Genomic DNA, 27834 nt, shown 5'->3' with positions numbered 1-27834 from the left:
CGCCCTCCGCGCCTGCGCCCCGCGCCCGCGGCGGCCGAGCCGGGGCAGCTGCTCAGTGCCGCGGCGGCGGCGGAGACAAAGCGCCGGGTAATGAATGGGACGGGCCCGCCCGGCCCTTCCTCTTAACTCCTTCGGGCCCGGCCGGGCGGCGGCAGCGGTGACCTCCGGCTTCCCCCGCGGCGGCCGCCCGGGGAGGTGAGTAGCACTGTTCCGGCACCGGGAGGGCGCCGGGCAGGGCGGTACGTCTCTCTGGTCCCGCACCCCACCCCCTCCCCCTCCCGTGCCCGCCACCGCCGCGTTTGGCCTTAGCGGCCTCGGTGCCTTGTGCGGCCAGGGACCTGCGTCCCGGGCCCGGCGGCGCCTCGTCCCTCCCGGGAACGTTCGCGGGACAGCGCCGCTAGGCCGGGGAGGGGGCGTGTGGCGGCGGGGTAGTGCAGGAAGCCGGGAACCAGGCCCGCGGTGCTGGCTCTATTGTCTGCGGGGCCCCGCAGGGGGCTTGGACGGCCCGGTAGATGGAGGTCGCTGGTGCCTAGGGGTTCGGTGCTGTCCCGGGCCGCCTGGCAGACCCACCGCCCCCGCCCGAGGAGGGGTGCCGGCCGCGGAGCCGGGTGCGCCTCGAATCCCCCCGGCGTTGTGCGCGGCGCGGGCCGGGCCGGGCCGACGGGACCCGCCGGGGCTGAGCGCCCGCGCCCACCTGGCGGGGCCGCAGGAGCCGGGCCCGCGGAGGGAGCGGTGACCATGTGGCCGCTGCCATCCCGACCCAAGATGGCCCAGGCAGCCCCGGCATGGAGAGCCCATCGCCTTCCTCAGGGTGCGAGCCCAGGACCGCGGACCGCCTCGGGTACAGGCTCCCGAGACGGGTGCCGGGACCGGAAAGCCCGGGAAATCCTAAAAAGCGTTTCCCCCGCGAGAAACAGGACACGAGGTAGACAGACGCCCGCTAGCCGCTTCGGCCGCGGTGTAAGCGCCGCGTCTGTGTTTGTGTGCGGTGAAGTTCCAGCCATCCCTGCTGGGCAGAGTCGCTCAAGAATGGTGTCTCAGAAAAGTGCAGAATTTAGCTTTCACGTAGTGCTGTTCTCGTTTTCTCCTTGGGGTGTTGTAATTTTTGCTTAAAAATACGTTTTCTGGATTCTAGATCTACTCTGAGACGGCTGCTGATGTTAGAGTGCTTGTGTTAGAATGCTTACTGGAGTTCTCAGGGTTTCTGATACAGTGAAAAAAGTTGTCTGCTGCATATACAGCCTACTAAAAGTATAAAAACATGTATTATTGTACTGAAATGTTAAAGCATCTTTTGCATTAATGGTGATTCTATTTATCATTGCTAAGTTTAGTAGAGTTAGGCTTTGCAGTGTAGAAACCATTCTCCGTAGTGCTTATGTGTTAGAAGCTGTCCTGTCTTGCTTCTGGGGGGGTCCTTTGAGAGATTTCAGTAATTTAGCATGAGCTGTCATGCTACACCTGTAACACTAAGCAGAGAAAGCTTCTCAAGCACCCATAATATGAATGTACTTTCCAGACTTTGCTTACATGTTGTTGTCTTTATGGCCCACTATACATGTGTATCTGTTTTGCTTTTCAAGAGCATGAGCACAGCACTTTTCTTCTAAAGGTTATCTTCAGTAATGCAGTGTTTCACTTTAAGAGCAGGTATGCATCCTTGGGAGGACATTAGTGGCTTACATACTGAGGGGAATGAAATCTGGAAGACTTTATCAACTCTCCCCAAGATATTACGCTGCTACTAAGAAGCCTGTGTTTGTGCAAATACTGGGCAGGGGCATTCTAGTCATTATTCACTATGGAGACTGGTTTTGCAGAAGAAAAAAAATTTGTTCAAAACAATATAAATTCTTTTGTGTACTTTAAGAAATTTGAGTGCTGTCCACTGGGTATAAGACCAACAGGCAAGGTGCTGACAGTTTGTGTACAGTTGGGTTTGTGTCTACTTTGGTACTTTATGTTGCTAGTACCTTGTAGCTTTAACAGAAGTTGAGCAATTTATTCCATAGGGGTTCTCCAAAGCAGTCAAATGTAAGAATTGATTGAGAATAAGTAAAATCAAGTATCTAAACTAAGCATCTCAGAGAAGTTTTCTAAACATTTGTACTGTTACATAAAAATAACTCTTTTACTTCTTGTGGTGTAACCCCCCCCATCCTTGTGACTACTCTGCCTTCTTGGAAGCCCCTGGTGAGCCGTGACCAAACCAGCTGAGCGGTGAAACGTCCCTTGACTGTACCAGTTGGGCGGCGAGGCACTCCCTGATGGTACCAGGAGCTCTGGCTTGGTAAAGGTGGGAAACAAAGGATAAGCAATTACCTCTTGTAGCCTTGGTAAACCATTTACTTGGATGTAGCCCGAGTGGAACAGAACCATTGTTACTGCACTTTGGTGAAAAAAGCTTACTAGTTACTGACTTGATTTATGGTCAGGAATGAAGGTTACTGATGGCCAAAGTCAGTCATCTTCTGACCCTATAAACAGCAGTCCTAAGTGATACTGTTTGGGCTTGCCTGGACCACAGCAGCCTGTGCCAGCGCCTCCCAGAGCTCACAAACCCTTAAGTTTGTGGTACTCAAGGACTTGTCAGCCCCTCTCCCCCCATCTCCATGTTCCTCAAGATCCAACCACTGCCTGTTGGGAAATGCGAAGGGATTTGACATATTGTAGTGAATTTGAAGGGAATTTTTCATATTAGCCTTTACATATGTAGAAATAGGCCTATGCATCATTTACCTGTGTGTATGTGAATTGATTGTGGTACAAATGTTAGTATTTTGAATCCATAGTTAAGTCATTGTTATAGTTGTTGTGAAAACTACCAAAATGTTCAAGTACTCAAGTATTAAGTGCTGCTAAATCCTTCTGCAGCCTTATCTTTCCACCCATATCCTTAGCAGTCTTACTGCTTTTGCACTCACAGCTTTTGTGTAAATCATTCCAAATTGCTTCTTATTTGATCTTCCTTTGCATGTTTTAGTCTGTGTAGTAAGTAGTAGAGTGAACCTTGCTATTGAACTCTGCAAAGTTGCATCTTCACATATCCATATTAAACCCTACTTTTGCCAGTACCTTTGACAGTGTTTCTTTAAGCAGCCAATTCATGACATCTCATTCATGACTGATTCATGACATCTGTATAAGGCAAAATTGTAACAGGTACAGCATTCTCAGTGATAATGGGAGAGGCAAAGTATAGAACAGCAGAAAGCTAGACAGGTGATGAACTTAGAGTAATGTTTGCTATTTTTTTGTTACTTTGTCTGCACCCTCTCTGTCTACTGCTTCCCCTTACTATGGCTTATTTTATACTGAGACAGTAAATGTCCAGAGCAAGAATCTGTGTTTGCAGAACAGCCAGTGTCACAGGTGGTTAGTGCAGAGGGGGTCTTCTTCAATAAGCATTTACACATCACTAAGACTTATAACAGGGCCTTGGAAAATACAGGACGACAACAGAATATGTTTTATATGTTTATTTAAAATTGTCCATCCACTAAAGTAGACTATCCTATCAAATTCTTTCAAAATTAGGTATTACAGAAGGAAGTAGCCTTTGAGCCTGCTGAGTCTTTCTGTTTTCTTCTCCCTTTTTTCTTGGAATTTATTCTCTTTGAGTTTTTATAATCCTAAATACATTAACTTCTGAGAGATTTCTTTTTCCTCTGGGAAAGTTTGAGTTGAAGAATGTAGATGTTGTATTTCCCAACAGCTTGCTGCATTTTATTGCCATTCACAGTGAAGAATATTTTCAAGGGGGTTTGTAAATCCTGTTTTTTTGCAACTCACTTTTAATTTTATAAGAGTTTCATCTTCAAAGTGAGCATGTTTTGCTATGGGGTTGCCCCTGTAATGAACACTTAAAATAATCAGCCATATGTAAATAACATGATGATACAGGTGTATTGGCTTAGTTTTATATAGAAAAGAATATTATAGATAGTTTAGTGGGGAATCTTGCACCATATAGAGCAGAGTGTTTAACTCATCATGACTGACATATTTTCCTGAAGCAGGTTTGTATTATAGTAGTATCAACATGAGTTAATGTGATTTACATAATGTTACCTGTTGTAGTGTATACTTCCAAAACAAACTTCACAAAGAAAGATTTCTTATGTGGCAGATGTGCCTTGTTTTCTGCACATCTTTGGCTATGTATTTTGTATTTGTTATTGGTATTCTCAATGTTGGCCAATTTACAACTATGGAATTGTTTAATTTCAGGCAATTAGTGAAAAAATTGAGTAGTTTCAGTGGCCTAATAGTAGCTTTAAAATGAAATCTAGAATTTAAAGCTCTCAGGTCAAGAAGTAAGAAAAACTAAAGCTTTTATCATATTTTTTGGCATTTTTGTGTGTTTAGTGTGGGGGTTTTTTTGTTTCTTTGTTTGTTTGCTGAAGCAAAGGAACTTCTGTCCTAAATTAGTGTGATGCATAGTTTAACCGTGGTAGTATTGGTTTAGGTTTGGGGTTGTGGTTTGGTTTTGGGTTTTTTTTTTGTGATGAGATAGAACTCTGTATGATGGGCTGTTAAAGCAACAACATGGAAATAGCTTGGTTTTTAAGGCCCTTCTTTTCATTCAAGTGTGATGATTCAGGATAAATAGTGATTTTTCTTTTTTTTTAATATTCAACAACATATTGGAAGGTGAGGTATGAGTCTTTTCTATAGTCAAAGACTGGCTTTCAGTGGATGTTGACATAAGAAATATTATTATATTACTATAATCTTTATGTAAACTCACAACCTGTGTGCTCTCTTTAGCAATTACTGTGCAGTTGTGTCCTTTCCATCTCTCAGTTCTTTCTCCTTCCTCCTTTGTGTTTAAAACGTATAGGGTTGGACAGTCCCTCTCTGAAGGTTTAGAAGGTTACTAGTTTTTTGTTACAGCTGTGTGAAAGGGTGTTGAATTTTTTTCTTTTTGCTTTTTTTTTCCTTTACACTGTCTTCTAGTTTGCATTCACTGGTGTCCTATGGATATGTTTTTCCTGTGATCTGTTAAAGTAAGTTTGCAGTGACTGTTTAGATTTTCTGTATATTTAATATAAAAGCCAGTTCTGGGGTGTACTCATTAGCTTGAAAATCAAGGCTGAAAATAGGATTTTTAATAGCTGAACATTTTAGCAATACTTTTTTGCAATTATTTGCAAAATACACGGGAAAAGATATTTAATAATATATTTCTCTCATGTGACAATGATCAAAGAATTTGAGCCTGTTTTACTCCAGATAGGTTAAGTGGCTTTTCAAGAATTATTCTTCTTACCTGTTGCTGTAATTCTACATGCTGCCTCTAAAGAAAATAATCTGAGATCCAGCAAAAATTACTTTTTCTTTGTTATTCTTCTCACAAAAATAAGCAATCAAGAAAACCCAAACATTAATTTGAAATGAACAGAATGTTTGGCTGGGCTTTGAAACTATAGTCATCTTTAACAAATCACAGAGGAGGAAAATGGAAATGGAAGGGTTGAGGGGTTCTGGTGTTTTTTAAAGACATCAGGGAGCATAAAGATGCATATTTGTACTTTATTTTGCCTGTAGTCTGATGGCTCTGGCACTTGCAAGGAATGTGGGAGAGCCAGGTTCACTTTCCTGCTTTGCCTGAGGAGCTTAATCCACATCTGAGGAGCGTTCCCTAACTGCTCCACTGAGCACTGTGCCTCTGGTGGGTCTGTCTCTCCTTGGCTGACACCTTCTTCTCTTCATACATTATTTAAATGTTGCTGTAATAGGGATAGCTACAGTATCTCAACAGTCAAATTAGCCAGCAGCACAGCTCTGGAGGTGTTTCAATTGCTTAAGAGGCGCTATAGGAGTGTTTTAAAGTAAAAAATGTCAGTAAGAGAAGTGATACATAGTTCATTTCATAATGCACACTAAACCAGTCATCAGGTGATCTCCTTCCCAAAGAAAAAACCCGCTATGTGTGGGTATATATATGTATATATATATAGAGAGAGAGTGTTAAACGTCTCAGTCTGATTAAGAAAAGTAATCACTGCAATATAAGAGAGAATGCCTTGTAGATTATGGATTTTCTAAGGTAGCAAAATGTTTTCTTGGTTTGTTGAGTTGGGTTTTTTTCAGTGGGGCCTCTGCACTAGGGCACTCATATTGATGAGATCAGTGGGACTGGAATTGCAAAACTCAAAAAATGTGTCCTGCAATAGACTGCTTTAGTCTTTTTAGTTGCTAAAACAAAATATGTGATCTAATATGCTCCACTTGCAATTGCTTCTTTCTCATACATGGGGAATGATAATCTTATGTTGATTCTATGCTATTGCATGTTGATGAATACATGGGGTTGGTGCAATGTATAAGCAATATGTTTAGCTTAGGAAGAGAAGGTTAACAAGGAGAATGCTGTAGTGCATGGAAAGGTGTCAGCAAGCTCCTTTGAAATCTTGCATGTAAGGTAGACTGTTTCATTCAGCATAAGCATAAAAAACTGGAGCAGTGCTAAAATAAATACAAAAAAATTACTTTTAAATTTTGTTTTAGTGATCATCTGAGGGGTTTTTATGAAGTTTTTAATTTTTATTTTGCTTTGGAGCTCTAGAAGTGAAAATGTCTTTTTTTTCTTGATAGTTGTGAGGGCTAGAGTTTTGAAAAAAGGTGAGAGTCATGTACGTTCAGCTCCTGGATCTGTCACCTAAAGAGAAATTTGAAACATCCCATGAGTTGCCACTGTGACAGTTAATGTGTTTAAAAAATAATAAAAGTAATTACTTTCTTCTTTTCCTTAGATACAATCATCTCACTAAGTTTGAGTAGCAAGTCTTTAACCTCGAATGAAGCCGCCTGCCTGCTATGGAACAGATGTGTAAGTTTGTTTGTTTTTCTCAATAAACTAGTGAGCAGCTTGTTTGTTTTGGGTCTTGTATCATTATTTTTATTAATTTAAAGGAAGACAATGGAAAAAGGTAATGAATAATTGTATGCCTGTGCAGTGACTTGTATGGAGCTCAGTAGTTTAACAGGAGATTTGTATGAGTTCCTGAGCCTTAAAAATTAAATTTGGAAGCCTGGATATCTTTAGAGTGGTACAGAAATAGTAACTATTTTATGATTTATGGGGCATCTCTTACTCTGTGGTATCAGTTGGCATATATACATCTTTACCCTGAATTAATACCATTTAAAAAGGTACATAACTTAGATGCTGCATTCCTCATGTACTCAAGTTACAGGTGTCTTAATCGGATTTTATGTCTTCACTGAGCGAGTTAGTTTTAATATTTTTTTCTGGGGTTTTTGTCTGAAAATATTATAACTTTATATATTCCGTTTAAGCTTCTGAATACAGATTTTTCTTGAAGCCTGGAATTCCTGAGTAAGATGCCATAGAGAAAAAATTGTTCATATGAAGATAAGCATTTATATGTGGAGTAACAATAAATGTTGTTCTTGTATAGTGTTTCAGAGCTTTGTATTTATTTCTTATCCGATCCCCTCTGTGTCCTGAATAAAGTAGTTCAATTTTTAAGCCATCTGTATTATTGGTTAACATGTTAGCATTGGATGCATGCTAGCAACAGATGGAAAAAATGTTTAAGATGGAGAAAATGTTGCATTTGAAAGTCTTGGTGGGGTCATAGAATCAGAATAAGGGACCTCTAAAGGCCACCTAGTCAAACCCCTTGCCATGAAGAGGGACATCTTCAACTAGACCACATCACTCAGAGCCCCATCCAACCTGGCCTTGAGTGTTGCTGGAGATGGGGCATCTACTGCATCTCTGGAAAACCTGTTCTAGTATTTAACCATCCTCATTGTAAAAAAATCGTTCCTTATATCTAGTTTGACTCTACCTTCTTTTCATTCAAAACCATACCCCTTTTCCTATCATTACAGACCCTACTAAAAAGTTTGTCCCCATCCTTCTTAGAAACTCCTCTTCCTGAAAGGCTAGTCTACAGTCTCGCTGGAGCTTTCTCTTCTGAACAACCCCAACTTTCACAGCCTTTCCCTGTAAGACTGTCATCTCTGTAGGAAGAGAAAATTAAAAGCATGATTCAGATTCATTCCTTGAAGGAAACTTTTCTTAGGTGACACATACAGAAGATGTGGGAGATTTCGTTACATACTAAATCTGCCTGTGGATTGTTCTTCATCATTCTAAGCAAAAATGAGCTGCTAGTGCTTTCCAAGCACAGAGGAGAGCTGAAGAGCAGGAGAGAGTAGTTGTTGTTTGTACCAGCCTCCCAGGTCAGTTTTAGACCACTGTAAAAAAATCTGACAAAAGGGACAATGTTTTTTTTCCAGAATATCCAGAAGTTCACTCATTAACTGTAGTTAATGCTGTATTCTAATATACTCATCTCAAGGTCACTTTGCATGGCTTCATTATATGATGTCAAGCACTGTAGTGTATTATACTTAAAGTGCCTTTCCATTGTGATGCTCAACGTTAAATGCCTTCAGTGAAAATAATCCACTTTAGTACTACCTGTCTAATGAAAATGAGTATCTGGTCTTCGTACCTTCAAGAACTATTTCTTGATTTATAGTCCCATATGAAATAATTGTTGACTGCAAGTTCACTGTTCTGATAGATCCTTTCTTAATCTGTGATTAAAGCAGCACTCTTGACAGTGGGTACCCTAAAAACAGATACTTATCTAGAACTGCAGTCTCCTGAGAACAAAGATTCTGCTGTCCAGATGTTATCTTTTCTGTTAAAATTTTAAATTTTGGTAGGTCAGAAATGTTACCGGTCTAAGTTCTCTACCATCCACTGTAGGAATTTGTCTTGCAGTCTGTATGATATACAGTAATTTTTATGTGCAGTTTAGATCATTGAAGAAAATCTAGTTCCTGATTAAAGGGATCTAGTGGTGCTAGATGTGCTCTGAGAAGGTGGGAGAGAACAAAGCAGCGTGAGCACTGCTGCCTGTTTATTTCACACCCAACTACTGGCTCGTAGCTCATGACAACTTTCCTTAATATAAGATTTCAGACTGCAAATCCCAGTGCTAAAATGTGGCATAGCTCATGGCAATCATATAATTTTTGTGTTTTTTTACTCTGTGGTTCCCCTTATTTATTCTTCATTAAAGGTGGAAGCATGATAAGCATGGTATGGGAGCATATGTACAGATGGGAGGAAAAAAAAACAATTGAAAGACAAGAGTGTAAAACTCATTTCATGGGAGGTTGTCACTTGCTGTGACTTTTATTAATAGCTGCTGAAACAGTGGGAAGAGTGGGTCAGCTTTCAGGGAGTCAAACAGTGTGCAGATTTTGCTGTCAGCAGCAACCTTGCTTTGGTACTGGGAAACGGGAGAAATTGAGGTTCTGTTCATTACCTTTTTTAGTGATGTTGAGTTGTCTTCAGTGGCTTACTGAACTGGAGGGAGACCATAATCCATTTATTACAGGAAATACAATGATGCTCATAAAGAACAGGAAGATTCCTCATCCTTTTCTCTAAATACTTTTATTTCCCTTTTCTATTCCTCAGAAATGATTAGGTTTATTAAAATAATTATTAATAATAATAGTAGTCAAGTGAATGGAAAGGGTTATCCATTTCTTTACCTTTTCTTGTACTAATAGTGTTGTGGATCCTGCTCTGAATAGGACACCCATGTAGTTGTACTATGTAAAACTTATTTAAAAAACAAGTTGCATTACATTAATTAAAGCTCATGAACTTCACTGGTTAGAATAAGTACTACAAAAAGCTTTATTCTTAATTTAAAATTTATTGTATTTTTTGCTCCTTGAGCAAAACCTTGTTTGGTCAACTTAAGATCTGTCTATGGCATTAGGATTGTTCTTCTGTAAATAATTTATTTCGGGAGAAGAAGCTATTAGAAGGAGCTATTTGTCTCCTTGTGGTGGGAGAGTGTCTTTGTGCTTCCTGCTAGTGCTCAGTGTGGTGCTGGTGGAAACAGTGTTGGCTTCCCTTAGCTAGGTTGTGTGAGTCAGTTAAGTCTTTGCAAAGTCTCACCTTACCTTGAAGAAGACAAAGAGAATATATCCCTAAAAGAAGTTAAGAGAATACCTCTTGTCATGGAGGCTAGGAACAGGCTGGTTGACAAGTGAATATGGAGGTATGCACGCTCATTTCTCCCTCCCTCTCCCTTGTTCCATGAATAGGAAGGTTTGTTTTGAGAGGAAGAGAGACTGATCATTGTTTTTTAAACTGGGATTTCAGGTGAAACTGTCAGATGCTACTGATGGATGTACAGTTTACTTAGAAAATACAGAATGACAAAAAATACTTGAAAGGGGCATAAGACGTTCACCCCTATTGTGGACATGTACATTATGCCTGCATATGATATGGAAGCTTGGTTTTAAATGTTATCTCTTGGTTTTTGTTACAGTTGTTGTAGTCATTGGCTACAACTACACTACTAAGGGTGGTGACACTGAGTGTTTCTGAACTCTAATTACTTTGGAGAGTATTGTGAATATTGTTTTCTGTTTTATTTAGTAGATTTAGTAAAGAGATTATCTTTTCCTTACTTCAAGAAAAATCTAGACACGCTTTTTCAGTTTATTACGTGAGGATGAAAGAATGACTGTTCATACTCTTGAAAATATATTTTTGTGGGTTTTGGGTACTATGAATTGCATTTTCTTTCTAACCTTCCTTTGAGTTCACAAGCATTCCAGGATACAAATGTTTTAATAGAAGCATAGTATTATGTCATGTTACACATGTTACATTATGTATATAAATCATGGAAAACTTCTCACTGTTGAAACTATATAAGGACATATAACTAACTGGCATCAATATGAGCACAAAATTGGGTTGATGGGTAGCTATGAAAGGTTTTTTAAAACAGACATCTTCAGACTTCATCTAATTAGTATGAAAATAAATACTACTGTATGGTAGTATGTTAGCAGTTTAACACTTCCAAATAGTTCCATTTTATATTAGAAGAAATTATAGTTGTAACAAGTTAATGCAATATATTCTGCAAAGAACTCGGTTTAAGTTCTGTGAGGTCCTTTTTCTACTTTCTACTTACATGGATGTTTTCAGCAAGAGTTCCAAGAAGACTGACTACACAAAACATGGTATGTCTCTCCTAACTGTTTTTTTTTGTTTGTTTTTCATCATCCTGTCTATTCAGCTTTCTTCTTTACAAGTGCTTCATTTCTTACTGTTTTAAATAATTCTTAAAGTGCTTGAAGTTTCACTCTTACTGGACTTAAAGATAGACATTTAACAAAAATAAAACCCACAAAAGTGTATGGTTTTTATTGTGTTCCAAGCTAGGAAGATCAAGTAGTCAGTAGAAAAACAACTTGTCCTAATCCTATCCCTTTCAGTTGGTCAGCTGTGGGCTGTGTGGGAGGAGAAAGAGAAGAGTCTAATGGGCTGTTAAGAGAATTGGTCACTTTGAGAGAAGAGTTGTTAGAGGAGCTTTGCTTTGAATTTTCTGACGCTTTTTTGAAAGCAGGCTGCTGTTCTCTAGCAATATGGAGTAAATCTTTAGTCTTTTGCCTTTCATTCTTTTCTGACTTACGTATTGTTACTGCTGTTTTGGTTGTGTGCTTTTCCTGTTCCGTGATAATACTGATGCATCTTTCCTACTCTGTTCTTATTTTATCTTCTCCATTTTACCCTTGTGTTGTGTTCCTGCAACCTTCATTCATCTCCTGTCAGCCCCAAATTGTACAGCATGTGATACTAAAAGCAGCTTTGATGTCCTGCTCTAAAAATGCTCTAAACCAAACAATACATGCTTCAGCTGTGTTAAAAAAAAAAAAATCTGTTTTTTTCTTAAGAAAACCAGCTTATTTCTTGTAACGTTAAGATTTTCCCCATCGTATCAGTGTATGATATTTGTTTATCAAAATTATAAAGAATAATATATCTATATAAATGTATAATTTGCTGTAGCAACACTAAACTGATGTGTAAGGCTTGAGAAAATACTGCTTAAAGTTTTAATGAAACTATTGCTTAAAACACTGGCATTTTAACAAATGAAAGATCTGACATGTGGTAGGTGTGAACAATAGCTCAGAAACATATCCTGCAAGTATTGCATGTCTGATAATGAGAAGTAACACTTCAACACTTGAGACAGTTTGGATCCTACACAAATGTTGACATGATTTACTTAGTGTGATATATCTGTTTTTTATGAGTAATTTCTTAGTAGAAGCTGGGACAAATTATTAGCATGTGTAGAACCTGGTTTTTTTTGTTTTGTTTTGTGTTTGTTTGGTGTTTTTTGTTTTTGTTTTTGTTTGGTTGGTTGTTTTTTGTTTGTTTTGTTTTTTTTTTCCTTCATTACAGTATGCTGCAATGGGAAGTTAGTAAAGGACATGTGAAGGGATATAGCCCCATTTGAGATCTGATCGTATTTTTAGTACACTAAGGAAAAAAAAATAGCAACAATTAAAGGCTTATCAGGTGGTTGTAGGTGTGAATAGTGCTACTAATTCCGGTGGTACATAATGTTATGTGTGGTGGTAATGCAACACACTTCTTTGTTTTTTTACTAAAAGTTGGGAGTGATGTTGTTTTGACCAGGGTTATTATTTTGTTGTTGCAGCTTTATATTTTTATTTTACTTTTAAGATAAATGCTGATAAAAACCGTGTGGAATGAGGATTTCTGTGCTATGGGCTTTAACATGTTTAAGAGTGTTACTTAAGTCTAGGTGGTGGAGGATGATGCTTCAAATAGATATATACTTAATACATTGGCAGATAATTGATGAAGATTTATTTCTCCAGAAATAAGGTTGAGCTTTGGCTCAGTACCCTGTATCAGACACTTGCTTTATTCTTACACATACTGTGCAGTGAGCCTGCATCATTGAGTCTGATAAAACGTTTGACTACTGAGCTTGTTTACAAAACCCGGTGAGCCCAATGGGAGCTTCAAAATTTGTTAAAGAAGCTCTCCTGTTGAGTCACAAGGTGCAGAAAGGACTCTGTGCTTTCTAAACTCCTTCTCAGAGAGGAGCCAGGGTGTGGCTGGATCCAGTCTTGCCCCAGACTTTTCAACGGTTTTTGTCTAAAGGATCACAGAGGTGTAATTGAACCTTTATACAACTTTGGCCTGCAGGATTAAGGATGGCAAACCATATATATTAATATAAATATATAAAATGTATTATGATAATTATTAGATATAAATAATTTACAGAATTATTTGCTACACAGTACAGGAACTGTAACAACTATTATAATATAGTGCACTGTGAAGCAGTTGCATTGAAGAAGTTGTATCAAAGCTGAGAAAACAATTAAGTAGATTGATGTTACTCACCCATAACAATGACCTTGGGCAAATCTCTTTAGCTCAGCCTCAGGGAGTAAGAGGAGTAACCTTGAGGGATGTTACCCATTTAAGGGAGGAATCTCCATACATACACTCCAAGAAGGCTTATGTCAGAAAACCCTGCATTAAAATTTGGGACTGGACTTTTATAATGTAAAGTGACTGATGATGGTCAGATGTTAGGTCCGATGTCTCCAGCTGTCTCAGCTCAGCAGCTTTGGACAAGTTATCAATAATATCCCTTGTTTGTTCGTTTATCCAGGAACAGATCTACCACACCTTCATCTCACTATCAGGATGTTTAGCTTTGGGACTGATGAGTCAGGCTGGTGTGAGCTTTATTCAACACCAAAAGCATCATGATGCTCCCTTCTTCATTTACCACTTGTGGGTTTGCAAAAGGCATTGTTCAAGTTGATTCACAGCATTCCAGGCAGAATTTAGCTACACCACTAAACAGGGGTACCAGAATTAAATGTCAGCCCGATGTAAATAATATACATGCTAACTTGAACATCCTTCTTTCTATCACACTTTAATTAATATGAAATGTATAATATTATATAATAGGAATGTACCATATTTTAAAAGCATTATCTCAATTATTTTAAGAAGTTTTATGATTGAGGATATGTGAGTGTAAGAACTGAATGAAGAACTGGATCTTCTTTTTTTAAATAAATATACTTTAAAAATATATCTTCATTTCCACTTTGTCCCTGTTCCAAAGTCTTTTTTTATATGATGCTAATTTGGAAATTGTATTGTTTCTCTTCAGTTTTACCATTGTCATGAATTTTTTTCAACCTTTTACACATTGGAGTATGAGCCAGTGTAGTTTTGTGCAGGTGGAGCTGGCATGCACACTGTTTTGCAGATGATTTAGGGTTTGAGATGGAGATATTGGTAGAAAGCTGGAGCTTTTAGTTTTGAATCTTTTCTGAGGTTTCAGGGACTATTTGAAAATGATTAGTAAACAGCATCCCATTGACTTTACATGTTTACAGCAACAAGAGAAGAAAACAGCTGTACAAATAAAAACATCTTTCAAGAGTAAGAAGCTAAATTTGAGGAGTTTGAGTTTGTACAATGTTAGGTGTTTTCTGTGTACTGGTTTCATTTTAACTCAATGCTGTCCATTTAACAATAGCCAAATGGCTAAAATTTTCACTTCTGAGCTGTTACCTTCTTGAAGTATTATTACTTTAGAGGGGGTGGGGAAAATAGAAAACATAGAGGAGTCCACTAAATCAGAAAAGTGTAACTTGGCCCTAGCAGATCTGTTTTACTGCTTAAAATAATTTGGGTTCACCATAAAATTATTTGTTGCTTTGTGGGGCAAGAGGCAAGAAAGAGGGGAATATTTACATTTAGTGGCGATTTTTATCTTTTTAGTCTCTGCTTCAGCTAAATTCCTCCATTTGTAAGTAGAGTTTAGTACTCAGAGTGTAATTGTGACTGTTATACCCAGCTTTCTACACTTTGATTTTTTTCTCTGCCTGCAATGACTGAATTAGGCCCCAGCTTACACCATGCCCTGAGTTTTCCAGCAACATGAAGGGACATGAGTGATCTTTATACTTCAGCAAATCAGAAGTCTCTGTGTTGTGTCCTGACAAGCAGCATGAGTGCACTGGCGAGCTCACAGAAGACTATTCTTGTCAACAAGGAGCAGTGTTCAATTATGGTGGTGCTGTTACCGCTCTTCATTCCTTTGAGTCCAGATGGAGCATTTGGGGTTGTGAATGTGAGAGGCTGTTTTACAGGTTAGAGAGAAAACTTTTGAAAACCAGTAACTGTTGTGGTTTTACTTAAGTCACCTGAAAGGTAGGTCTTAAAAGTAATGGAATGGTAAAGGTGTCACCTCTTTTCTCTTCCAGCAGTTCTCTACAAATCATGCTTCCCATGAAGTCCAGAACGACTTGTGTCTTCTATTAAGCCTGACTTTCTGTACTTTATTCAAGAATAAACTATTGCATACCTCTAGTTCATGCTTTACATCTGTGCCAATTCCTGTGAGCTTCTGTGAGACTTGAGACTAGGACCCACTTTGTTTCAGTGTGACTGACATGGCAATTTTCATTTCTAATTCTGCATTTTTAGTCATCAGTATCTTGAAAATCTCTATAGTTTCATACAGGTGAGCTAGTACTGATATTTTGTAATAGGAAATTTCTACAGAAAAAAATGCACGGTTTTTAGTTTTCCTTCTTCAAGGGATTTATAACTTTGAAAAGCAGTAAGGTTCATCTGGACTATAAATTTATACTAATAGATTCTGCTGATTTTTTTATGATTTTGGATGTGTATTCTCTGGATTTTTGAGGGGGTTTTTGTGTGCGTGTTTCTGTTTTGTTTGATTGTTTTGCTTTAGCAAATATTCCTTTATTAGCAAAGTATCTGCCATTGCAGTTGAAGCAAATAATTTCTTAAAGTATGTATTTCTTATTGCTTGTATTGCTTGCTCTTAAGTATTTTTAATGATGCTTCTACATTTCCAAAATAAACAAGATTAACGCTATTATAAAACTGACATCCGTTTGTGCAAATTACTGTTAATGAGCTTTTATGTACACCTTACTCTCAAAATCTGTCACTACTTTTGATTATTTTTTTTTCATACTAGTAAATGCTTTTACCTTCACTGTCTTCACATTTCACATCTTTCTTGAAAATACTGTTCTTGCATTTTGCAGGTGTGTGTCTTTGTATTTACATTACATGCTCTTCAATAATAATGTAATTTTTTTTTGTTTTAAACAATTTTTTCTTGACCATTATTTCCACCAAGATTCTGTGATATAATCAAGTTCATGATTATTGACTTACTATTCAATCTAAAATGGTTTAAAGCTTACAGGCCACTCTCTGCTTTACAAAATATAATCACCTTATGGTTTGGTGTTCTTGCATACTTTTCATACTTCTCCATGTGTTAATGTATGTCTCTGCAATTCTGAGACACCAGTATTTCACTTTTTTCTCCTTCCTTCAGCAGTGATTTCTTCTGGTCATAGCAGTTTACCGTGACACTCAGGATAAGTGACGTTCTCCAGACATTTTTTTTGTCAACCACTGTACGCTTTCAGTAATCCCATTTTGAATGGAAAATCCTATAAAATGTTCTGTAGGCTTCTTACCACAGCAAACTACTGCTCAGGAGCTAATAGTCCTGAGAAGTGCATTTGAGTAAAAAGTTGTTCTTTAGTTCTGTTTATTTTCTTTGAAGATTGTTTTGTTGCAAGGTGACTCTGTATCTCATTGTGGAGATTTCAAAAGCATAAATCACTTTGAGCTAACTGCCTATAGCTTTTTGTACCTTTGAAAACATTTTCCTTCTTGCATATCCTGTTTGTTTAGCAGTAGTTCTTAATTTTGAGTAGCTTGGGTCCAAGGGTAAATATGGTCATAATCAAATTCATACTTCATTCTAGGTGACTATAAAATTTTAAAACATCATTTTTTGTTTCTTATTAAAACAAACCGACTCTTGCATAGAGTTGGCATGGGAGGAGGAGATGAAAAACACACTTCTATTTCTGACCCTCGGTATTCTGGGGACTGTATTCTAAAGAAAGTTTCAGTTGAACATGAAAGGGTATTTGAAGGGAAGGAGCTTGAATTAATTTTACATGATGTAACATCATAACAGAATCAGAGAATGATGGGGGTTGGAAGGGACCTCTGGAGATCATCTACTCCAACTTCCCTGCTAAAGCAGGTTCAGCTGGAGCAGGTTGGACAAGATCTTTGTCCAGTCTGGTTTTGAATATCTCCAAAGGAGACTCCACAACCTCTCTGGGCTGCTTCCCATGCTCTGTCACTGTCAAAAGAAAAGTTTTTTATTGTATTCAGATGGTCCCTCCTGTGTTTCAGGTTTGTTCTAGTTAGGTTTCCTCTAACCAGACTGCCTTGCTGATTGCAACCCTCTGAGTGCTGCCATTTGGCCAGTTCTCAAAGCAAAATAATTCTTAGATGTTTGAAAGAAAATGGAAAAAAATACATTCAAAATCTTCTAAGGGGCATTCAGCTTTGGGGATTTCTCAAGAAGTGATTGTCTCCTCTAATATAAGCTATTTCTGCTCATTTCTAGAAGGTCAAGAAAAATACATACTATGTAGCCAGAGACCTATAAAAGGTCCATAAAGTGGACAAGATATAAATAATTTTTTCTTGTCTTACATTCAGTCATAAGTACACTAAAATAATGTAACTGACTACAATCTCTTAAGTGCTTTTTAACACTGCTTATAGAATAATAACTATTAACATCATGCAGGCATTTTCACAGCTAAGCATAAATATAGAAATAACACATAGTTGCAAAGGGAGACTTAGGTTTAATTGCACAAAAGGAGGACAAAAACCACGTGAATCAACAATTCAAGCAGTAAAAACTGCAATCAGAAGCCAAGGATACAGAATTATAGGAAAGATTTCTGTTTTTTTGTCCTAGAGAAATGAAGATAATAGGGTCAGGAGCAGATAAGATTGCTTCCCACATTTTTTGGTGGTGGAGAGTATGAATATTAAAAAGACACAATGACAGCAAGGAGACATACAGAAGAAGGACATCTACCACCGTGGTTCCTGCTTCAGAGTCCAAACAGCTCTCTCACCTCTGTACCTCAGCTTCAGTAACTAAGACTGTAAGGACCACAGCCATCAGTATTTAACTACATGGCATCAGCTCAGTGGTATTGTGTACGCAAAGCTAATTTAGGATAAGGTGATTAGGGCCTAAGTGTTTGAATATGTAGTGATAATGGCTGATAATGATTAAGAACTTAACCACCGGCAATGTGTTGTTAATGAATGTCAATCTAGTTAAACCTGGTTATAAAGTTTGCAACTGGTGTTATTTATCAGGTTTTCAAATCTTCCCATCACAGCTACTTTAAGCTTCACTGCGTTAAGCAGTAACTGCTTATCAGGACAGGGACACTTGAAGCAGCTCTGTAGATTTTTCTGTTTAAAGCCTAGAACTGGTTTTGCATAGTTGAGAACTTATAGGAATCACAGGATAAAGATGTGATTACCTATTTTGAGTCAAAGAAATTGCACACAGCTTCATCAGAACCCAATGGCAGTGGATATATGCATTTATTTTGTGTGAATCTAGCTAGGAATCTGTAATGTCTTCATTGTAGCTTGGCACTCCATGCATAATTTATGTTCTGTAAGCTCTGCATCAAGCCACTTGCTTGTGAGCATTTCTATTCTGTGATCTTAAGTCACAACATCTTATTATATTTTCTTGCTTTTCCTGTTTGCAGTACAAGCTCCAAACTTACAGATGAGATCAAAGTAAAGATGAAACAAAAATCCTCTTGAACTGATTGCTATTTTAAAAAGTTGACTGTGTTACACTCTCTCTTGTCCCAGATTCACATACATCCATATCATCAGTGTGTGTGTGATCACTCATTTCTGTTTCATTCAATTTTATATTGAGTCATGTAAATTTAGTCTGGCTGCCAGAATTGTTCTCTGATGTGATTTCACAAGCCAATGGAAAGTCCTGTGTAATGTAAATTTCTTGCAGAAATCTAAGGTTTTTTTTCAAGTGTTGCCCTTCATTGTTCTTCATCCTCATGTCTTTTGGTATCTGAAAACATTTTTTTTTTCCCGGAGAATAAGAAAGAAAGACACAAATACTAAAACTCGCTTGGTTTAAAAAGAAAGAAAAGCAGAATTGCTTCCTACCTCTTAGCAAGTTCTGACTGCTCCATCTCCCTTTTCTTAAAATAGCTGCAGTAAGAACATTGCCCCTCCTTTTCCCTGCCCCTTCCCTTGCACTGGAAAAAAAAAGGAAGTTATCACAATGATAGGCTTTCCATACATCAGAAGTCCACAGAAAGTGAGTGTTTCTAATTTCTTTTGCAAACAAACCTCAGAGAAAAATAAGTTAAAATAGGTTACAAAGCTAATATGACATTGATCTTGATAGAGGGGGGAAATGTCAGTGTGAAAAACAGCCTTTTTAATGTGTTTTGTGGCTGTGGCTAATTTTACCATTGCTGAAATTATAGAATATGCTGATTTGGAAGGGACTCATCAGGATTATCAAGTCCAACTCCTGGCCCTGCACAAGACACCCCAAGAATCATCCCAATTCTGCCTGTGTTTTAGCAACACATAAAAGTTGTTGAACATTTTTAAAATAATTTAAATTTGTGTTTTGGCTTCAGCTGTGGAGAGTTCCATAAAATGTAGTTTGCAAAAATTGCAATGCATAGTGTAGCATCACCAATGTGGTAGCCAAAATTGTTTGTTATCTTGAATGAAGGCATCAATAACTGCATTAATGACACAGAAGAATAAATGAGAAAGGGTTTGGCAAAATTTAAAATTCTAATACAGTTGCAGTGGAAAAAAAGTGATAAATGCAAATAGCTTCTTCATATTTGTGAGGGACTACTCGGTTCCATTTTTTGAGGCTGCTATTGCCCCTTTGTGTGCAACTTTATTTGCAACTTCAGAAACCTACTCTTTGTACTGGAATTGGTGGTGAATAATCTTTACTCACAATTGAAATTAGCTGTCTTGCTGTAAATGGGCTTTTTAGTGTAACCTTTGGGCATGTGAGGGACTTGAGCTGGCAGTGCTTCACAGGGCACCACCATATGCAGCTGTGTGTTTCTTGACTTCTGAGTGATGTTGCTACACTTTTGGAAAACGTCTTTGTCTGTATGGCATTTATACAGCTTAGTTGTCCTAAATTAAACATCTCAGTTTTTAATGAAACTCTAAAAGTAGCTTGTTTCTATGGCATGTTGTTGTCTGGCAGTGTTATGGTATGAATACAAATGTGTGACTGTGGTCAGAAGCAGAGTGATTAGTGTGACAATGCTGAACACCCTTACAGAAGTTACTAGTTTTCTTTTTAAAGACTGCTGTCAGTAATGGTGGACTTTTAATATACAGGACTGTGATACAACATTTGATTTTAAGTACATATTTCTGTGCTAACGTAATTAAATGCCTGCTTGTGTTCATATATATCGGTAGATACAGACACCTGTACAGTATATGGGTTTAGATATATATATGTGTGTGTATGTGCTTTGGTTTATGTGTGTGTGCAGTGGTTGAATGATGATGCAGGATGAGGCATAGGTATGTGGAAGCAAATACAGAAGTGATGCTTGGACTCTTTTGGTCAAAGTTGAACCAGAGCTGCATATGTAGATTCATATTTGCCTACAATAAGTGTATTGAGTAAATGTTGGGCTTTTCCCTTTTTTTTTTTCAATAATACATTGAATTGTTTTCATCTCAAAGGAGAAAAACCCAAAACATACAGAATACCTAGTGCCTGCTTTCATTTCTCTTTTACTGTAGTTCTTTAATATGTGTTAGTCAACTTTGTCTTCTGATTTTTTTTTTTGTAGATGGTGTGAAAGAATCTCAGTTGCACAATCAAGATGAACAGAATGGCTTTCTTCAACAAGAAAATAGAACATCCATTTTTTAGGATTATATCTACAACATGAAGCATTTAGCAGTAGCTGTCTTTGAGAACATTCATCTATGACCTGAAATGTCCTGATCCTGGGAAAAAATGGGATTACATTAATTAAGTCTATAATTTTTAAATGCATTTTCATGAGTAATTATATTTGCTTATGCACAACACGGATACAGAATTCATAAACCAGAGATTATTTTAACACATGCACACATCTTGTTTTTCATTCAGTATACAAGATACCTAATTTTAATCAAATTTTAAATAATCTTTTAAATTATCTATATTTATTAATAAATGAGGTCTTGGCAAGAATTTATCATCCATGGACATGAGTAAAGCAGATTCCCCCGGAATGGATGATACTTTTGTATTGGGTAAAATCAATAACTTGAAAGTAGAGCAAGAAGACGACAGCATTAACTGTACTCTAGAAAGAACAGATATAAAGACAGAACAAGATGATTTCAAACATGCGGACAGCAGTGATGAACAGGAAGACAAAGAAAAGAACTTCATTACCAACAACTCTGGCAAATATTTGTCTACAGAAAATGAAGATGATTATGGATCTCTTTTTTCTCAGTATAGTAATACACTGTATGATGTAGCAATGGAAGCTGTGACGCAAAGCCTCCTTTCTAGCAGAAACATAAGCTCCAGAAAAAAGTCACCTGCTTGGAACCATTTTTTTATATCTCCTAGAGATAGCACTAAAGCAATATGTATGTACTGTATGAAAGAATTTAGCAGGGGTAAAAATGAAAAGGACCTGAGTACAAGTTGTCTCATGAGACATGTGAGGAGAGCACATCCCACTGTACTAATTCAAGAAAATGGAACTATGCCAGGTATATCTTCCTTTTCTTCATCTACGTTACTGCTGCCACCTCAGTCTGCAGATGTTGGAGATCTGAGTTCTATGTTATCCCCCATAAAACTGGTCAAGAAAATGGCTTCTAAAATACCATCTCCAGATCAAATAATTGAGGAATCTGTTTCTATTGTTTCTTCTGAAGAAATATCAGATCTCTCAGTTTCTGAAAAGTGCAGCAAAGATGAAGTCATGGTTGGTTCATCTCCACAGCAAGCCAACAACCAATATGATGACAGTGTTGAGAATGTAGCAGAAAAAACAGTTGTAATTCCAAAGAGTGCATCAGGTTCTAGAAGGAGATCTGCTGTCTGGAAACACTTCTATTTGTCACCTCTAGATAATTCTAAAGCTGTTTGCATCCACTGCATGAATGAATTCAGTAGAGGAAAAAATGGAAAAGACCTAGGAACGAGTTGTTTAATAAGACACATGTGGAGAGCCCATCGTTCCATTGTCCTGCAAGAGAATGGGGGTGGTACCAGCATACCACCTCTCTACACTGCACCTCCTACTCTCTTGCCTTCTTTATTACCATCAGAGAGTGATCTGAATTCTATGTCATCTTCTCCTGGAAAACTAATGAAAGAACCAACTTCTGTTTCCTCTTCTCCAGACAGAATCTCTGAGGAGATCCATACTAATCTCACTTCTGGAGATACTCTAGTTGAAGACTCAATGCTGTCATCTTCTGATGATATAGGTGAAGTTTCCTTTGTTTCATCTCCTGAAAAACAGTGTGAGGGATTAGGTCCACTAATATTTGAACCTACTGCTGTGTTTCAGCAAAATAAAAGGATTATGAAAAGGCTTAAGTCAGAAGTCTGGCACCACTTTTCACTCTCACCTGCAGACAGTCTAAAAGCAGTATGTAGATACTGCAGTTGTATGATAAGTCGTGGTAAGAAAGGAGATGTGGGCACAAGCTGCTTAATGAGACACCTGTATAGACGCCATCCTGATGTAATTGGAAACCAAAAGAGCTTTCTCGATGTGAGTTTGGCAAATTCACCTTATGCCACTTTGGCTTCTGCAGAATGTTCATCCTCAAAGTTGACTGACTTGCCTACAATGGTTACACATGATAATCAAATTATATTTCCTGTTAATAGTAAGAAGACCTCAAAACTGTGGAATCACTTTTCAATTTGTTCTGCAGATTCAACTAAAGTAATATGTACACACTGTGGACGTATAATAAGTAGGGGGAAAAAGCCAACAAACCTAGGCACAAGTTGCCTTCTAAGACATTTGCAGCGGTTTCATAACAATGTATTGAAAACTGATGTCCCAGAGACAGTATTATCCTCATCTACGGATAATCACATGCCACTCCGCACAGAATTACTAGGATCTTCAAATTTTGACGAAACCAATGACAAGTTTTGTGACTCTCATCCAGTTGCCAAAAAAATTACAAGTCTTGTAGCCGAAATGATTGCACTTGATCTTCAGCCATATTCTTTTGTAGACAACATTGGCTTTAACAGGCTGCTTGAATATTTGCAACCTCAGTATTCTTTACCTTCTCCATCTTACTTTTCTAGGACAGCAATTCCAGATATGTATGATAATGTAAAACAAATAATTATTTCACATCTTAAAGAAGCCGAAAGTGGAGTGATCCATTTTACATCTGGAATATGGATGAGCAACCAAACACGAGAATATCTAACCCTGACCGCTCACTGGGTAACATTTGAGTCTTCATTTCGACCACAGTGTGAGGATTACCATTGTTCAGCATTATTAAATGTATCACAGATTGATTGTGACTACAATGGAATCAGTATTCAAAAGCAGCTAGAATACTGGTGGGAAACGTGGATTACTTCCATTGGACTTCAGATTGGGATTACTGTTACTGATAATCAGAGCATAGAGAAAACTTTAAATGAAGGTGATCATTCAAGTGTACAATGTTTTAGTCACACTGTTAATGTAATTGTAAATGAGGCTATTAAAAGCCAGAGAATGGTTCAGAATTTGCTTAGTATTGCAAGGAAGATCTGTGAACGCGTTCATCGGTCAGCAAAAGCAAAAGAGAAGTTAGCTGAGTTGCAAAAAGAGTATGAGTTGCCTCAGCATCAGCTAATACAAGATGTTCCATCCAAGTGGAATACATCATTTCATATGCTTGAACGTCTTATTGAACAGAAAAGAGCAATTGATGAAATGTCAATAGAGTGCAGCTTTCGGGAGCTAATAAGTTGTGATCAGTGGGAAGTCATGCAGTCAGTGTGTCACGCTCTCAAACCTTTTGAAGCTGCTAGTAGGGAGATGAGTACACACATGTCTACTCTAAGCCAAGTGATTCCAATGATTCATATACTTAACAGGAAAATAGAAATGCTATTTGAGGAAACTATGGGCATAGATACTATGCTGAAATCTTTGAAAGAAGCTATGGTGAGTAGATTGTCCTCCACGCTTCATGATCCAAGGTACATTTTTGCTACACTTCTGGATCCCCGGTATAAAACATCATTATTTACAGAAGAGGAGGCTGAACAATATAAACAAGACTTAATCAGGGAGCTGGAAATAATGAGTTCTACCTCAGATGATGATAAACCTGTTTCCAATGGATGCGATATAGGTTCACCATCTACAAATTCTTATGGGGAAGATAATCTCTGGTCACTCATGGGTGACATGAAGAAAACAAAAGATCTGAAAGAGAGAGCAAAGTTACCAGAGGAAATGGTGCTTTCTTACTTGGAGGAAGAAGTGCTTGAGCATAACTGTGATCCTCTAACTTACTGGAACTTTAAGAAGTCATCTTGGCCAGTACTGTCAAAATTGGCTGTCAGGTTCTTGGGTTGTCCACCAAGCATTGTTCCTTCAGAGAGATTGTTCAATACATCCAATGAAAGCAACAACTTTAGTCAGTCAAGGTTAATGATTGAACACTTTGAAAAGCTTATCTTTTTGAAAGTGAATCTTCCTTTAATATACTTCCAGTATTGAAACTAATGAACAAACTGCTAGACTAAATGTATTGTTGCTCACTGGATATTAACTATCTATAACTTGGATTTTCAAATTGCTCCAGTAGGGGCCATGTATGACATCTAATCAGTGACTATAATTCCAAATTTTAGATTCATTTTTTTCAGCTTTCAATATGTCTACATGTGCCTTATTCATAGTACTTCAGGCCAGATATTGTATATATGTTTTTTAAAATTTCACACTAGAGATAGCCTGTCTCGTCAAATTATACAAAATTATGTAGGTTTTAATCCATAATTGTAAATGAACTTTAAAAAGCTCAGTCATTTGTTTTAATAGAACGGAAAAAAAAAAAAAAAGATGTAAACAGTTCTATTCTGTAGTTTTTTATTCAATTATTATGTAAAAACCATAAACCAGGTACTGTATTTTAGTTGAACATTGCTTTAATTGCAAGAAAACAGGTTTTGTAGTTGTCAAAAGAAAGCTGTACGTGAAAGATGGGGTTCAAGCTGTCTTTTTATCATATGGTGTTTTTAACTGCAAGCCCTAAAGTACTTAAAGGATTAAGAAGAGTTACTGAGGAAGATGTGTTTACAGGAGACTGTTGACTTAATATCTGAAAATAAATCTTAAATTTAACATGAGATGGAATGTCACTTTTACAGCAATCAGTAGTAAAACTTCCCATTCTGGGTTCTCAGAAGTTACATTTTCAGGCTTTACATTTTAAGTGAATTACAGAAATATTCTGGGTATTTATAAAAGGTCTTTGGAAGTTCTCTCAAAGTTTGTGAATTAATGCTTGTTATTTAATGCTGTATACAAAAAAGGCAAGAAACTTACCAAGAAGACTCTAATGTAATTCTGAAGCCTTTTCTAATCTTTAGTGCATCAAAACTATAAGGTCCCTATTGTAAAAATTGAGCCCTTACTCCTAATGTAATTTCAATTGTGTAGAACAGCCTTTCTTAAAGCTCCTAGTACAGAAATAACTGATCTTCTGGTTTTCAGTAATAGCCTTATGGATATGGTGCACTGCTTAGAACTTTATGTAGTAGGGTTGATTCCTAACTGTTGGTGTCCATCAGGCAAATGGGATATAAAGCCTTTAAAGCGTCAAATAAGATGGAAAAAATAGCCAGCATTTTAATTTGAAAGGAACATTCTCCTTAGTTTAACTCTAGAAAGATTTATCTTTTAATTTCAGTTTTCATTGAATACATTTTTGGGAAACAAGTCATCATTTGCCTATGACCTTTTAGAAAAGTTATAGCTTTGTTAAAATACTCTACCTATGCCTAATCTAATTTTGCATTTACTATGTTTTAGTGTATTTATAAATGGTGAACTCAGTTTCTGAAATTAAACATTTTATTTGCAATTTTCCAGTGGTAGTCAACACTGCCTTTTATTTTCAGATGGATTTAAGACAACCATTGAATAAAAATTAATTCAAAGAATTGTAATAATAAATATACCACAGAACAAGCTGTGTGAAAATACAGGTTTTCCATTTAGCTCTTTGGCCTTGAGCCTGGATTCTGCTTCTTTTCATTTTCCAAAAGCTGCTTTAACCTCAGGAAAATTGGTTTAATTACTTCCCAAGTGGCTCTAGTTTCCATGTGTCATTTCTCTAAACATTTTACACTTTCAGGTATTTCAAGTGTTATTCCATCATGTTATGTTTATACCTATACAATTTAAGTAAATTACTACATAGTGCACTTGGGAAAGACTAATACTGCTTTTTTCCCCTGAAGTATTTTAAAAGATAATGTTTACTTCTATCAACAGTCAGCATTCCTTTGTTCTTCTAGGGTTAAATGAGAACAGCACATATTTTTCCCGCAGTAATAAAACAATTTGGTCTAGTTTATATGTAGCTGGAAGTAGGTGAGTTTGAAGCTGCTTATTGGGAAACATGTTTAAATGGTTACTGGTTAATTATTATCTCAATTTTTACTCCTACATTTTAACTGTGAATATAACCTTGACCCTTGAAGAGGAGATTTTTAATCTCTCCAAACCAGTGGAGAGAGGATGAAAAAAACATTTTTCTTTTTAAACAAGTGATACAATTTTCACTCGAGGCTTGAATATAAATACAGCCTATGCCTTAAAGCATTATGGAGTCACATCAAACAAGGAGGAATGCTGGCAGTGAACAAGCTCATCTGAAAATCACAATTCTCTGGACTCAAGAATCTTGGCTCCTCTGAAGGGAGTCTTTGCTGAAGCTCCTCTCAAACTTCCTGTGTGGAAAGTTGTAGTGATGGCATTATGTAGCCCAAAATCTGCTTCTTAGTCATACAGATAATTAATTGTATAGTCATGCTTTTTGTCAAAACATCACAAGAACACAAGAACTAGTCACTATTTTTAAAAGTAAAGTTTCATCAAGTTAGTCTACTTTTTTTAGACCTGTAATTACCCTTTTTCATTTTGGTTTCGTTTGGATTTTTAAAGGGCTTAGTTCTTAAGACCACACTGTTTCAGTGTCAGCTTGGTTAAGAATGAATTAAAGACTTATGTTAGAATGTTTTTAAGATAATATGCAGGCCTGAAAGACTTTAAAATTGAAACACTTAATTCTTAAATAAAACCAAGGAAAACTGAGAACATAAAGGTGCTGTTTTCAGTTGTAAGCCTTGATCCTTCTATAGGAGTTACAGGAGCATCTCTTTCAGATCAGGCACTGCTGCCTGTCAGAAAAGAATAATTCCAAAAGAAAGGCTGAAAACTTTCATTGAAGATTGAGGTAAGTTATTGAGGGCTGTGTTTTGTGTTGGGTTTGCCTTATTATTTTTAATGTAAATTTTCTGTGATTTCAAAATTTTATGGTTTTACAATTTCTCATATTTGTAATAGATAAGACCCCCCCACACCCATTTTTACAGCGTTTTCCCTCAGACTAATAAAGCTGTAAATAGTGGGAGTTCTCATCAACCTGAGTTTGTGCTGCACCAATGCCTGCGGCAGGAGACAGTTTCCTAATGCATAATATGGTGACCCTGCAACAGTGATACTTAAACAGATACTTTCAGTACATTAGCAACTTCAGAAGTAAATTTAGTAAGAATATTTTCAGTGTTAGCATAGAAAGTAAAGTGTAGATGATACTTGGTCTTCATAAAAATCTTAAAGCTTTTGCTTCTTTTAAAAGTAGGGAGGTGTAACAACTATAGCCAAAAAACAGTTTGTAGTAATAAAGCTAGGAAGGGGAAGAAGTTGAGATCTGCAACAGCCTTTTCAAAG

At 37.4% G+C, this 27834-nt stretch overlaps 1 protein-coding gene across 3 annotated transcripts; it reads left to right on the top strand.

Annotated features, from left to right (window-relative positions):
- The first annotated feature begins 53 nt into the window (after positions 1–53).
- On the top strand, positions 54–25967 carry ZBED4 (zinc finger BED-type containing 4). Of its 3 annotated transcripts, none has more exons than XM_053978628.1 (3): positions 54–195; positions 6759–6835; positions 20671–25967. In XM_053978628.1, exon 3 carries the CDS (start codon positions 21073–21075, stop codon positions 24589–24591), a length of 3519 nt encoding a protein of 1172 aa, XP_053834603.1. In that variant the 5' UTR covers positions 54–195; positions 6759–6835; positions 20671–21072; the 3' UTR covers positions 24592–25967. The 3 variants fall into 3 exon arrangements, with proteins under 3 accessions (XP_053834603.1, XP_053834605.1, XP_053834604.1); XM_053978630.1 differs by lacking the exon at positions 54–195 and adding an exon at positions 880–925; XM_053978629.1 differs by lacking the exon at positions 54–195 and adding an exon at positions 2226–2296.
- Positions 25968–27834: the final 1867 nt, after the last annotated feature.

Source organism: Vidua macroura, chromosome 5 (assembly GCF_024509145.1).
Source record: "Vidua macroura isolate BioBank_ID:100142 chromosome 5, ASM2450914v1, whole genome shotgun sequence".
Taxonomy (NCBI): Eukaryota; Metazoa; Chordata; class Aves; order Passeriformes; family Viduidae; genus Vidua; species Vidua macroura.
The sequence above is the reverse complement of the archived record's forward strand: the minus strand, read 5'-3'. Positions and strand labels throughout refer to the sequence as shown.